The sequence below is a fragment of the Triturus cristatus genome, chromosome 4_2 (assembly GCF_964204655.1).
Source record: "Triturus cristatus chromosome 4_2, aTriCri1.1, whole genome shotgun sequence".
NCBI classification, from domain to species: domain Eukaryota; kingdom Metazoa; phylum Chordata; class Amphibia; order Caudata; family Salamandridae; genus Triturus; species Triturus cristatus.
In genome coordinates, this window is record NC_140586.1 from 59,565,644 (window position 1) to 59,579,998 (window position 14,355).

Sequence of the window (14,355 nt, forward strand, 5' to 3'; positions counted from 1 at the left end):
CCTGTCCTAAAATAGTTTGCTCAGTTAAAACATGGGATATTAATATAAAAAGAGAGCATCCTGGCTTCCCTTAAACTCCACCGTGTCCTTTGGAGAACAGAGGCATTTTTATTTCTGTAGATTGCTGAACTGTCATATGAGTCTCCATTACTCATTATCTTTTGTAATTTTTCCTCTTCTAAATCATGAGTTTTTTTACTAGGTAGATGTCTCTTATTTTATCAGTTTGACTTAACATATGATACTTGTGTTGGGCCAAGCGGTTTTTGTTGAACAACCCGTACTGATTCCAATCTAGGGAGCAAAGCTTTGGAATTTAAGCTGGAGTTAGAAGGATATATGAATCCAGTGCCACAATATGCAATCAGGAAACCTTTTCTCAAATCCCAGCGCCATCCCTCGATCAAACATTGTGATTCTTAGCGAACATACCCACTTTAGTGTGCAGCACTTCACATGACTTTCCAATTTGAGTGCACCATGAAGTAATTTAATTCAGGATATCTGCTAGAGAAAAACTCCTCTCCTATTTGATTTCACAAATTATAATATTCTTCCTTATATGACAACAATATTGGACATATATAAATAGCAGATGACAGACTCTTCTCTTTGTTTATGGATTGTTGTCAGGGTACTGAGGAGATTCTTAAATGTTTCTAATTTCATGTCAACAAATTATTGCTTTAAAATACATTTCACTCAACACTGTGATCTCATTTAATGTCATTAATCAAAACATTTACAAATGTAAAATATTTGTTTTTATATTTCAAGTGTGATTATCACATGTTTACTTTATATTTGTAGCTGATTTGCAAATCTTTCAATGGCTGAACATATGCATGTTATTTAGGACCCAAAAAGAATACCGGGTCACCTCTGGGGAGGTTCTCACTATGAATTTGCAGCCGGGTAGAACTCTAGTTCTGTCTTTTAGATGTGTGCCCTGGTAGCTGGTTCTGATGTCAGAGGGGCCCCATCACAGACCCTTGCAAGATGGCCCCTTAATCTTTTGTTATGCAACTACCCACCATTCAAATGTAATTGCAGTTGCTTTAACCTCAGTCAATTAAGCATTATCTCACCTTTGCATTTCCTGTTATCAGTTTCTTAAATATGCCAGACAGAACTTCACACTTTTGGCCTCCTCTCTCTGATGGTAATGAATTCTGCCACGTTTGTGAGTTTAACAAAGTTTTGGGCAAGGGTCACCAGATCACAGAATGAGACCTGTGAGGCATTAACATAAATTCCAACAAGCAAGTGTGAGGTGTATGCCATGCTGGTTACACCGTCATACACAGACCAGAACACCAGCATTAACCAATGGGTACAAAAACATGGCTCTGTAGGCATAATTCTGCAAAAACAACAGCTGATGGACAGAATGCAGAACAATGTCATACATTCACCCCAGTACAGAGATCTGGGCCTAAATCCATCGTTTTTTTGCTCACCATGCCATTCCAGTTTGAACCCAGCCATATGCAAATCAGTCTTGACCCTGTGCCTCATGGGAACAGTCCAGCCCGAACTGCCAAGCCAGGTCCTCCCTGGACTGGAACCAAGCATCCTAGGACCGGTTTCGGGGTTTCACCCCTTTTCAGCCAGGATAGCTTGATTCCAGTGGCACGGAGAGCACGGGACTCACGTCTAAGCATACCCATCCGACTCGGGGTGACAAATGCAAAAACAACAGTTGATGGACAGAATGCAGAACAATGTCATACATTCACCCCAGTACAGAGATCTGGGCCTAAATCCATTGTTTTTTTGCTCAATTGTGTGTCTTCTGTAGGCATAATTCTGCCTTACATTGAGAGATTATAGGGGCCGATTTACGACAGTTTTTATGAGAACGGGAAGTAGTACTCTTTTATGTGCTCCTTTTAAACTGAACCCCGAAATGTTCATCTTAGAAAAAGCTGAATGAGGGCATAGTCCCTTCTATGTACTAAGTGTATATGTATATTTATTGAAAAAACAGATTTTATTCCCACTTCAGATGTTTTGGGGACAATTCACAGAGACAATTAAGAGTACTTAAAAGAAAGGTGCAGTAGTACTAGTTTACTAGGAACCTTAATATGAGTTCGTCGGTCCGACTGCTGTAGGACCGCGTCCACCCTCACCAGCAGCCCACGGTACTGGCGGTCCAAAGACTGCCGTATTACGAGTCAGCCACGGGGCTGGCGGTGTGGAGGCGGGGATCTTGCTGCGGTAGTTAGTAATATTATCAAATATATTGATGCATGTGTCTGAATTTCGACTGCATATGTCGGATGCACACATAGGCATGATATATGTGGGACAATACCATATACCCATTACTGGGGTTCTACCCATATGTGGGCAGTCCTTGCAATGGGTATACCTTGGTGTTCCCCCGATCCAAAATCCCTGGTTAAGGACTTAGGCATTCGTTTGGATCAGGCCCTTACTTTGAAGGAGCATGCTGCTCAGACAGCCGGCTCCTGTTTTCATATATTGGGCTTATTACGCCGAGTCTTTACTTTGCTTCCCGATTCAACACGGAAGACCTTGACCCAGGCACTTATATTAAGCTGTCTGGACTACTGCAATGGCTTGTTGATTTCTGCTAATGAGTTCTTGCTTAGCAGACTGCAGGTAGTCCAGAACACTGCGGCACGATTGGTCCTCAATGCCCCTCCCAGGACTGCCTCCCGCCCTCTTCTCTGCCAACTGCGCTGGCTTCCAATACGCGAACGAGTTAAGTTCAAAGTCTGCTGCACCATCCACAAGGCTTTATTTAACCTTGGCCCCGTTTATCTTTCCGAGAAATTCACACCTTATCTGCCTTCTAGGTCCCTCCGCTCGGGATCTAAGTCTCTTCGCGTGGTTTCTCGAGTCAGGAAAGCCAGATTGGGTGGGAAGGCTCTTTCCCATCTTGGTCCCCTATACTGGAACAAACTTCCTCTGCATCTAAGACAATGCTCCGACCACCTACAATTTAGAAAGCTGCTTAAAACCACTCTTTTCTGTCTTTGATGTTGTAGTATAGCCTCATTTCTTGCCGCCCATCCAAAGCGCAGAGATACCCCTTCGGGGGTCGAGTTCAGGCGCTATATAAACAAATAAATTTTTTAAAAAACAATATATATATATGGTACGAAAAGGACTCACCTGAAGATCATCGCAAACAGGTTTGTAATCCTCGGGGTGAAGATCCTCCTGTGAAGAGATGACCTGGAAAAGGGATCCACATTGGAATCTGCATGGGAGTACTAGAAAGGAGTGAGTATGCACCCCAAATCCTTCATTATTGCCACCTTCAAGCAGGCGGTCAGGCTGCTGTGGTCCACTCGTGGAACAGGCAACTCGAAATACGCAAGGTGGTGTAACTCCCCTGTATACCACCCATGGCGGCTGCCTTTTCTTGATCACGAACTCGGCGGTCAGGATGTCGGCAGGCAGTCTTCGCAGTCGAGCGACACCGTTCAAACAAGCATTGGCATAGCCAATAGGTCTCGCCTTTGGGACCTTATAAGTGTTTAGCCATGCAACAGTTGCATAACTAAATACTTATAAGGCCCCAAAAGCGAGACCTATTGGCTATGCAAAGCGGACCTGCGGCCGCATAAGTGAAAGTAATCACGGTAAAGTGCGAAAGTGAAAGTAATCGCGGTAAAGCGCGACGCGCACGCCCGCGCACATGCACTGCAGCTCTAGGCTGGCCTGGTAGCACTTTTTGGAGCCCTCTCAATAAGTCTCACCAGACCAGCGCATGCGCTGGGTCTGGCGAGACCTAAAACCACTCCGCCCAACTTGTAATACAGTGGTTGGACCGCCCAGCTCACCACGCTCGGATCACCACCACATAAGGTGGTCCATGGGACCGCCAAACTCGTAATAAGGCCCTTCGTCTAAAATGCTTTTGTGAATAACCCGATCCCTATTTACATTACTTAAAAATATTGTGAGACAAGAATACCGCATCAAAAATATCATCCACAAAAATATCAAATTTGTGCATTTTGTTTGTAAACTACCAAAATATCGGAAAAAAATGTGTATAAAAGTGTATCGTCAATAGTGCTAAGTATATTAATTTGCACATAAATATAGCACTATACTACCTTTATCTAAAATATTAAATTACAAAATAATAATATAGTTAAAAATGAATTGTTTTAATGTCAATTAAAAATGTATATATAATTAAAAAAATAAAATCAACATTTAAACAAATAAATGAGCACTTTAAAATATTAACTATAATTAAATTACAATTAACAAACATATATGTAAAAAGTATATATAGCAAACTTAATTATAAAATACAATTAATACAAAGCAACAAAAATACAATTTGAATTTAAAAAAGCAATTTTATAAATAATTTAAGCTTTAAATAAAATGCTTTAAATATAATAAGAAAAAGATTACAACCCAAAATAAACACAGCTATAGAAAGTGTTGCACTTTGAAAGACTCACATTTACCATCCTAGCTCGACCGTAAGCAAAAGCAGAGAAAGTATTGGCCTTTGGAGGGCTTAGACCTACCACTCCCACTCAAATCTCAGCAACAATGAGGAAAGTGTTGGGCATTTGAGCGGTTAGGTTTACTATTGCCACATCAATGTCAGCAAAAGCAGGTAAAGTGTTAGACTTTAGATACATTAGATTTACTATTCCTACACCAATCTTAGCAACATTAGGGAAAGTGTTGGATTTTGAAGGGGTTAGATTTACTGCTCCCAATCCAACCTAAGCAACAGTAGGGAAAGTGATGGACTTTCGAGAGGAGGAGGGGGTTAGTTTTAATATTCCTATTCCAACTTAAGCAAATCCAGGTAAAGTATTGGACTTGGAGGGGTTAGATTTACTTTTCCCACTCCAATCTTAGCCACTGTAGGGAATGTGTTGCACTTTGGAGGGTTTAGATACACCATTCCAATTCCTTAACTCAAACAAAACATTTTAATAGGCTACAAAACAAGTTTTTAGACATATTTAACATTTAAAAATATATTCATTATAGATAAGTAGCATTTAATGTAATGACAAAAAACAGTTTACATCATAAAATTAAGTACCAAAATAAAACAAATTAAAATGTAAAATAAATACACTTCCCTCCCTAGTTGCCCAAAATAACACTAACAAACAAAAAAAATAAAAAACTTTTAAAATAAGATACTGTCCTAATATAGAAAAATAATGATTAAACAATTACACGTTAAAAATACAAAGTATACTAAAATAATTAAGCTAACAATTAAATTCTTTGCATATTTATTTAACAATAACTCATTGAATTAACATAAAAAATGTTTTTAAAAAATGTTATTTAAAAAAATGTCCCATCCTATTCCCCTACACACCCAACATGCTACTAATTTTAAAATGAGTATTTAAATTCAGGATATTCGAAATTACACACGAAAATTACAAACGACACTAAAATAAATAAGATAACAATTTCATTATTTACATAATGAATTTACAATTATTTAATTAACATGAAAATAATTAGAAATAAAAAACAATAATTTATATTTTAATTTAACTTCCCATCCTAATCCCCCACAAAACCAATAGCCTGCTACTAAATTAAACATTCTTATTTAAATAAAAAAATACACATTAAAAAGGTCAAAGTATACTTAAAAATGTTTTTTTAAGTATTACCATAATAATAATACCTAATAATATATTAGCTAATATATATTAAAATTATGAAAGGAACAATTTTTAATGCAGCTATATTGAACAAAATGATATTATATACAACAATATTTTAAACATAATGAATTATATACCTGAGAAAATGATATTCTTACCTTCTAAATTGTGTCCCACAACATTTTTTAGTCAACAATATTTTTGTCATGAAATACTGATATGACAATATTTTTCTTTTCTTTTTTAGCTGAATATTTTTAGAAAGTAGATCATAAATGAGACAAAAAGTTCTCTGTTATGAAACCCTGAATGCCGGTTTCTTCCTTTGAAATTAAGGATGGACATCAAAGTCTCTCCAAAATGTAAAGGATCCGCAACCATGGTAAGTGGGCTTTAAGAGATCCCTTTTCTAAGGTACTTGCTTCATCACCAGAAAGTATGGGACACGTGGCGGCCCTCAACATTTTGAACAAGTGCAGCATGATTGGTGTGCTCACATTCAAAACCTTTTTGAAGAGGTTGGCACCTGTGTTCCTGTCTAGGGCTGAGTACCCAAGGCTGTAACTGGAATATCACCTATGTTAAAATGGTGCAGAACTCACATATTCAATTACTCTTCCATCTATAACATTCTTCTTTGTGAATTAGGCCCCCACTCCTAAGATGCGTCTGTAACGTACTTGTCACTCGTACCTCAACTGTACACGTTCTGTGAGCATTGAATGTGAGAACTAGTCTGCCCTGCTGAATTTGGTTTGTGGGGGGTGGAAAATTGCACTTGCTGCCTCCTTTGAGAAACAGGGACGACTCCTCCTTAGCATCGGAGGAGCGCTGCACACGCAAATCAATAAAAGTGCATGGCAATGCCATTTTATTGCCATGTCATTTTATTTTCTACCGGCTCGCATGAATGTCAGGGCAGCGGGTGGGTCTGAATTCTGAATTGCAGGATTACAGCTGCCCCTGCAGTGCGCATATCGGATTGGCCGGCTTTCTTGTAAGGCCATCTCGACAAGCGCACTGTAGACCTAGCAATCCCCTGGCTGTGAAACAGCCAGGGGATTGCTGGCACAGGCCCCCAGCGTCAAATTGAGCACTGGGTTAGCCTGCTCCCACCAATCCTGGAGCTGCTCTCAGCATGAAAGCAGCTCCAGGATTGTTTGGATTTGCGTTCCACGAGAAGGAAGGGAGTTCTTCCCCTTCCTGCTTGTGGACACGATCGGGGATAGAAGTGCTGCACCAGCGGGAATGGTACTGGTGAGTTCGCAGACATCATGCCCGCCACATTTTTTTATTGGTAGCCGCCATTGGTGAGAAAGTGAAGCTTGCTTTGCTACTGTGAGAGAGCAAAGCTTGCTCTGCTGCTACCTGATCTGTATGAGACCTGAGATGAAGAAAGCCTGCACTACTGCTGCCCTAGCTGAACATGTCCTCTTAAGGGGGGTGTTTCCACTGCTTTTGCCCCATCTTATCCAAAAACAAAGAATATATTGAATGTCCTTGCATAAAATGCTGTGTGAACCAAGGGCTATTTCACAATGTTTGATGTGAGATGTCATTACAGTGTGAAAAGTTGTCAGAGAATGGGTAGAGCTTGTGATAAAAACGCCAAGAGGTGTCAGGCGATGGGGCATGTGATGTCGCTGCAGTGTACTGTTAGTAGGTAGGATCTGTGATGTCATAATAGAATGATGTGCTGTCAGTCTTGTGATATCACTGCAGTGTGCTGTGTGATCAGAGGATCAGGCAGGACTGTTACGTCACAAGCTGGGCCAGAGCTTTGCCTGCAGATTTGCAACCCCAAAAAAAGCTTGATTGTGAACAGAGCCACTAGAATTATGAGATTCTGCAGCTGCTGCATTTTTCGCCTAATTGTGGATCTGCTGCATTTGTCACATAGTCCACCATCTGCTCAAAAGTTACTAAAATTTGTGTCACTGCGCAGTAGAAGGTCCTGCACTAAGGTTGACCAGTTACTTTTCAGTAGCTTTTTGCTGTATTTGAATTTGAAAGTGGTACCTATAAGCAGAAACCTTTGATAAAACAGTGTTAAATTGGGTAAAAATTCGAAAATTATGAAGTATTTCCGTCACAAATTACGCTGAATTACGCCGCATAATTTACCTTGTATTGCCTCGTAATTTAGTCAACTCTACCACATAATGTGTCCCTTTCCTGCCGCATAATTCCAGTGGACATGATTATGACTCTGCGTGAATTGCTGTGGTACGATTGAACATTACGTCCCACTTGTTAAGCTTTTCACCACAGCTCAGCAGAACGCCACGCTTCGCACTAAAAAAACAAAAACACTTAAGCTGCTGTCTGGCGTGTAATTCAGCCGATTCCTGCCCCACCGGAACTCTGAAGCTGACTGGTGGGTGAAACCAGGGTTCGAGCCTCGAGGTCGCGTCCACATCCTGTGATTCTGGGCAAATCACTTAATCTCCCCGTGCCTGAATGTGTAATGTAAATACGGTGCTCGTGTACAGCGCTCCAATACCTTCGGGTCGAGTTCGCGCTATATAAATATGCATAAAAATAAAAAAGCCTTCATTGATTGCTCTTTCGTTTAAGGCCCACTTTCTATCACCCCTGCATACTCCATTCGACTACCTTGCAAATGCAAAGCTGTCTTTCTGCGGGTTGCCCAGGTGGCATTAGAAAGATGCCTAAATAAACGCAGAAAGGGCAGCATTAACCGGACACTTTGTGCAACATCCACATTGGCGTCATTGATACTAACAGAGCCGAGGAATGCACCAGAGACCGCTAGGTGGCACTGTACAGACACGGAGATATCTATCTGTTCAAGGCTCGGTAAAGCAGAACACATCACCACCAAGGACCGTCTCTGGTGACGTCACGCTATATAAATATATATTATATACACACACACAGCAAGGGGCAGCTCTGCCCTACTTACAAACTCCAGGCTGACTGCGCTGTTCAGCTGCGGCACCGGATGGCGATAGAGAGACGTCAAGAGCTCGCCCAAGTCACTGAGCTGAAAATAAGCGAAAGAAACGACTGTTAGCGAGGGTCACTGAAGAGAGAGGGTGCGGCACGAGGAATCGGGAGCGAGACAGAGAGAGAGAGCCCAAGAAATCTTGATCAAGGTGAAACAACAGAACAAAAACACATGACACAACAGAGATTGTCTGTAAAAGAGAGATGTCGCGAGAAATAAAAAAAAGAGAAGTCACACAAGAAAGAACGACTGAGAAATAGGAGCGAGTTCCCAAGAAAGATAATTAACAAGGAAAAATGTACGAGGAATTATAGTATGCATGTGAAAAAAGAACACATGGGATAGAAAGCTGAGAAATAGGAGACCATAAACATCTCAGATAATAAATAAGAACAAGCATTTGAAATGCAATAGGTCTCGCATTTACGAAACTCTCATTCACTTTCATGTAGGCCGCGCCCCTTTCCTTAGATGAGCCGTGTTTAAAGAAATTGGCGTGGCCGACATCAAAGTGAAAGTATGACATGGGGCCCTTTAACAAAAAAAATAGCATTTGTTTGTCAAGTTGACAAACAAGTATTTTTTTTTGTAAGGGCGCCCCATGCCGTGCTTTCACTTTGATGTCAGCCACGCCCATTTCTTTAGACAGGCTCATGTGAAGAAAGGTGCCTGGCTGATGTTAAAGTGAAAGTGCCGCATGGGGTTCTTTAAAGAAAAATAACATTTAATAAATAAAGGAGCGCAGATGCTCTATTGAAAGCAGACCTCGCTGGAAAAATAAATAAAGGCGGGCGTCCGTTGCAGGAAAGCGCGTCATGTCTGGAGTAGGACTAAATGGTGAAAGAAAATAATACTCACAGACTAAAAAAACATAATGTGTAACCACACAAGTAAAAGGTCCAGTCCTTATGAGAGGTTACAAATGCAGGCAAGGTGTTACTAAGGAGGGACTAACAAGCCTAATAATGAATCAGAAGCAATCATTTAGAAAGGACAGTAACAGAAGCCAATTGAAAAGATTGGTGGAGAGGGGGTGGAGCTCCAAGTCCATACCTGAATACAGCATGCCTCCAGAGCAGCGCATGACCTGCCTAGGCTTGATTTAAAAAATGCCCTTGGACTGAAATACCCCATAAATAAGAAAACACAGGTGAAAGAACGCCTGGTGTATGAGAAAGCATATAAGGAGAATGCATTGAACAGAAGGACTAGTCAATAGGAGGCATGCATGAGAAAGATAACGAACAAGGGAGAATGGCCAAGTAGTACGAGAATTCATAAGGAAGAAAATCACAAGAGGTAAGAAAATGCCTATGAAATAGATCACACAAAAAGAACGCCAAAGCAGCAGGAAAGCATGCACAAGATAAAAAAAAATATGAAATAATGCCCAAGGAATAATGGAATGCATAAAAAAACACCCACAAGAGAAGCCTGGTGAATAGGAAAGCGCAGACAAGAAAGTACATATGAGGAACAGGAGTGCATGCATAAGAAAGATAATGAACAAGGAAGTATGCCCAAGAAATAATACAAATCATGAAGAAGAGATAACACAACGAAGAGCACCCGAGGGATAAGCAAATGCACAAGATAGAACTACTGAGGAATGGACACCAAAGACCGAACAGGTGATAAATGAAAAACAAGCATTTATAAGGACAATGGGTCGGACTCTGGCACCAGTCTTTTGACTTTGTCAATGATGTTTTGTTTTGCAATGTTTTAGAACTTTATCATTGGGCGAGCTACAAGTCCTCGCCAAGACAGAAAAGAAAAACATTTGCTAATGGCAACTATATATTTTGGTATCAAAAAGCACACATTGTCATTGCAGTACTTGGCACTGAAATGAACTACTTTGTGTGTAGATGTATTCTTGTTAAATAGCACAATGCTGTCACTTACAGTGACGTTAGCCAATGACTGAAGTGGGATGAACCATTGCCCCATGTTGCATGTTTTTTCCAGCTGAGGGGCAGGCAAGTAGGCGTGCTTTCACCCTTCAATGCATGTGATTGTATAAGTGTGTCTGCGTTACTTCACAGGACGGTTGACTGACCTGACACAATAGATAGTACAGCAGACATTCTGCATAAAAAAACACAGGATATTAAATAGGAGTAGCCCTGATAAAGGCCCGGGACCTAAATATGGACGTTGAGAAGGACTGAAACATGTCAACACACTATTTGGGTACAGGGGTAGTAAACCTGCCCTAAAAATCTCCCCACCAATAGTTTTTAATCAAGCCAGTGGCAAGCATAATAAAGGGAAACAGGGGTGCCAACTAGGTATTTTATAAAATTTGAAATCCCCATTTGATCTAGGAACAATATCCAAAGTGCTCCCTGGGATATGGTTAAGCCCACACTGGTTTTAGGGGCCAGGGTGTGACCCGATGATGGAGAATGACACCAACAGGGTGTGTGAGGGTCTATAAATGATAAGCATAAATCCTCCTCTCAAGGGCAGGGTGATAAATCAACATTAAGGCACAGAAAAGGAGGTGGTAGGATACTTTTTTGTAACACAAATTCTAGATAGGGAGACAATATCCTGCAGTTCCCATTAAAAGTTCTCTGTACCCGCGTACACACATACAATTGGGTCTTCATAATAGGCACTGCACTGTACAACAGAGCTTGAGGAGCAAACTTCACCATATCCAGCGGTTTGGTAGGAGAGAAAGAAGGGGAATTCTCCCACCAAAGAAAATGTTAGAACAATGTGTTCAAATGGTGCATATCCCATCATTATTTGTGAACACTGTCAGAGCTGGATTATGGACGACTATTAGTCATACAAGTAGCCTCAAGAATCGCAGTCTATTTGGAAATCAGGGAATGCTGTACTTCTGGGTGTTATACATGTCTGACACCCCAGTAGAGGGAGCCAACCAAAGGGAAGCTTGCAGGCCTCCTTACCTGCTAGACTAGTTTCTGAGATCTATTGTACATTCGACATCCTGTAACTGCTCACAGCAACAACATGGGACCTAATTTGAACACAGTCTGGAAGGCTTCTCAGTTATCACCTGTCCACAGGTGGATAAGTGCTCCATTAGCACCTTCAGCATAGGTGCGAAGACTGCGTTACCGCCATAGTAAACGCAGGAGCCTCAGCGGCCAAAGAGCCATGCACTAGGAGTCATTTTGCATGCTCACCTGATCCTTAGCCAAATGGTCGGCGATGTTGTTCAGAAGTTTATAAAACACCTCAAACCAGGGCAGGTAGCTGAAATGAAAGGCATAAAGGGGGGGTTAGAACAGTGGCCGTGTGTGGTAATCAAGTCCACGCAGGTTCAGGTGATTCAAGGAGGTTTTATTCAAGATGGTACAAGATCACAGCAAGACCATAAGGAGACCCCACCAGGAGCAGCCAGCAGGCAGCTCAGCCCAGTTAACTGTGACTATTTGACTCACAACATTCCATGGCACGTCATCACTGTAAGATTCTACAGGCAAGGCATGAATAACATTGAAGTCAGGATATAACACCGTGCTAGTGTCAAGGACCGCGCTACTGATGCCCAATGAAGTGAAGAAACACAACAAGTAATGTATTCCATGTTCGGTACTAATTCAATGAAAAGTCTTCATGTGTGATATACGTAAGACTGATGTGTCTCTATGCAAATTGGGAGTACTGCTTCTCTTGTTCAGACAGGGTGTTTATGAGAGCCTCACTTTTACGGTAGATGCTGATAGCCTTTTAAGACTGATGCCATCAGGGCTGGCTTTAGCACTGGTGGTGCCCGGTGTGACAATCTTTTTTGGCGCCCCCCCACCCTCATTGCCTCCTCCTTGGATTTCCTCACTACCACCTGGGAAAAGTGCCCCTCATCTCTCCATAGCCCTTCCCTCACAAACATTTCATTTGTTTTAAAGCATTTAGTTAAGGCTGGCTTTAATAATCCACTTGGCTGTCCACATAAAATACAGATCTGTTCTTTGCAGCAGGCATATTAACCCTCAGCGCTACCTTATGGTGAGTCAAAACTGCCGCTAGACAAAACTCTGATCTCTCTCACTAGCAGGAACATTATTCACAAGAGTTCTCTTGAAATATATTTTTGGCTTCCTGAAAGCTGCACAAAGAACTCTGCAGCAGGTGTTTTTAAATGTAAGTTATGCTAAACACAGCGCCCCCTGAGGTCAGTGCCCTCCCTCCAGGTCAGCGCCCAGTGCGGCCGCACCTGTTGCACCGCCCTAAAGCCAGCCCTGGATCCCACATTTCCTGAAGAAACATCTGTGTTACAAGACGCTCAACGGTCACATTTTCCAGAAAGCACCATAACAAAGTCCTTATACGTGGTCGTGATGAGGAGATGGCCATACAGAGAGCTTCAGATTTTTCCAGGCCGGCTGGTGCTCCTGGCAGGACAGTGGGGCTAGAGAAAACGAATCACACCCCAGGCCAGACGCTCTAAAAAGCCATTGTACTGGTTCCGCCTTTTAGATTGAAGAGGTGAGCGGGTGCCTGTGTCCACGCGGGGAACAACCTTTACAATGCAACTATTACAACGCACTACACTTACAACGCAATTTTTACAACGCAACATCCACTACAACGCATTCCATTACATCGCATGACACTACAACGCATTTTTAAAAACTACCTTTACAACGCATTCCATTACATCGCATACTACCTTTACAACGCATACCATTACAACGCATAATATTACATTAAAACTCCTACACTATCCAACACTTACCCTACTGTTGCACCCCCTGGAGTTAGAATAGTAATTTTCACCCCCATACTATCCAACACTTACCCTACTGTTGCACCCCCTGGAGTTAGAATAGTAATTTTTACCCCTATACTATCCAACACTTACCCTACTGTTGCACCCCCTGGAGTTAGAATAGTAATTTTTACCCCTATACTATCCAACACTTACCCTACTGTTGCACCCCCTGGAGTAAGAATAGTAATTTTTACCCCTATACTATCTAACACTTACCCTACTGTTACACCCCCTGGAGTAAGAATAGTAATTTTTACCCCTATACTATCCAATACTTACCATAAATGCAATGTAATATTATGCGTTGTAATGGTATGCGTTGTAAAGGTAGTATGCGATGTAATGGAATGCGTTGTAAAGGTAGTTTTTAAAAATGCGTGGTAGTGACATGCGATGTAATGGAAAGCGTTGTAGTGAATGTTGCGTTGTAAAAAATGCGTTGTAAGTGCATGCGTTGTAAAAGTGTGCGTTGTAACGACATACATCCGTCCACGCAGGCTGCGATGCTCCTACAAACACCAGCGGGGCCAGAGTTCTTACAGAGCAGGGCAACCCTTCCTGTCCTAATAATGAGAAGGCAGTTAGCATGACTGGACCTGGCCTTTTTTCACTCCTCCCACCTCCCCCCAACGACCAATGAGAGCAGGAGATCCATCTATCCACGCCTCTTCCAGCATCTACTGCTTGTTGAGCGGTAAAAAGGGGCCTCACCCACTTCCTGACTTCCTGTGCTGAAAGAACCTCAAGGAAGACAGAGCAAGCACCCATACCCATTTGCACAATCAATGGTGCCTTCGCAGCCTGCCCTTAGCCGCTTCGCAGGGGCGTGCAAGGGTTGCTCCTCAAATAGAGAGGACATGAGAGGAGTAGTGGTGTTCAGTTTCCCCTCTAGCCACTAAGAAAACTCTATTGTTTAGAAAGAGTGTCTCCAGTTTAAGTTCTTTAAAGCTTAGGGCTCTGGGGATTGAGGCCCAACA

The 14,355-nt window shown here is 41.8% G+C and overlaps 1 protein-coding gene across 5 annotated transcripts in view; it reads right to left on the reverse strand.

Annotated features, from left to right (window-relative positions):
- Positions 1-14,355, reverse strand: part of DENND1C (DENN domain containing 1C) — a 233,203-nt gene that overhangs the window by 123,908 nt on the left and 94,940 nt on the right. For all 5 annotated transcript variants that reach the window (XM_085600510.1, XM_085600509.1, XM_085600511.1 and 2 more), the window contains exons 6-7: positions 11,790-11,859; positions 8,578-8,658 (exon numbers count right to left, since the gene is read on the reverse strand). In XM_085600510.1, coding sequence (XP_085456636.1) covers positions 8,578-8,658; positions 11,790-11,859 — 151 coding nt within the window. The remainder of the gene's footprint in view (positions 1-8,577; positions 8,659-11,789; positions 11,860-14,355) is intronic.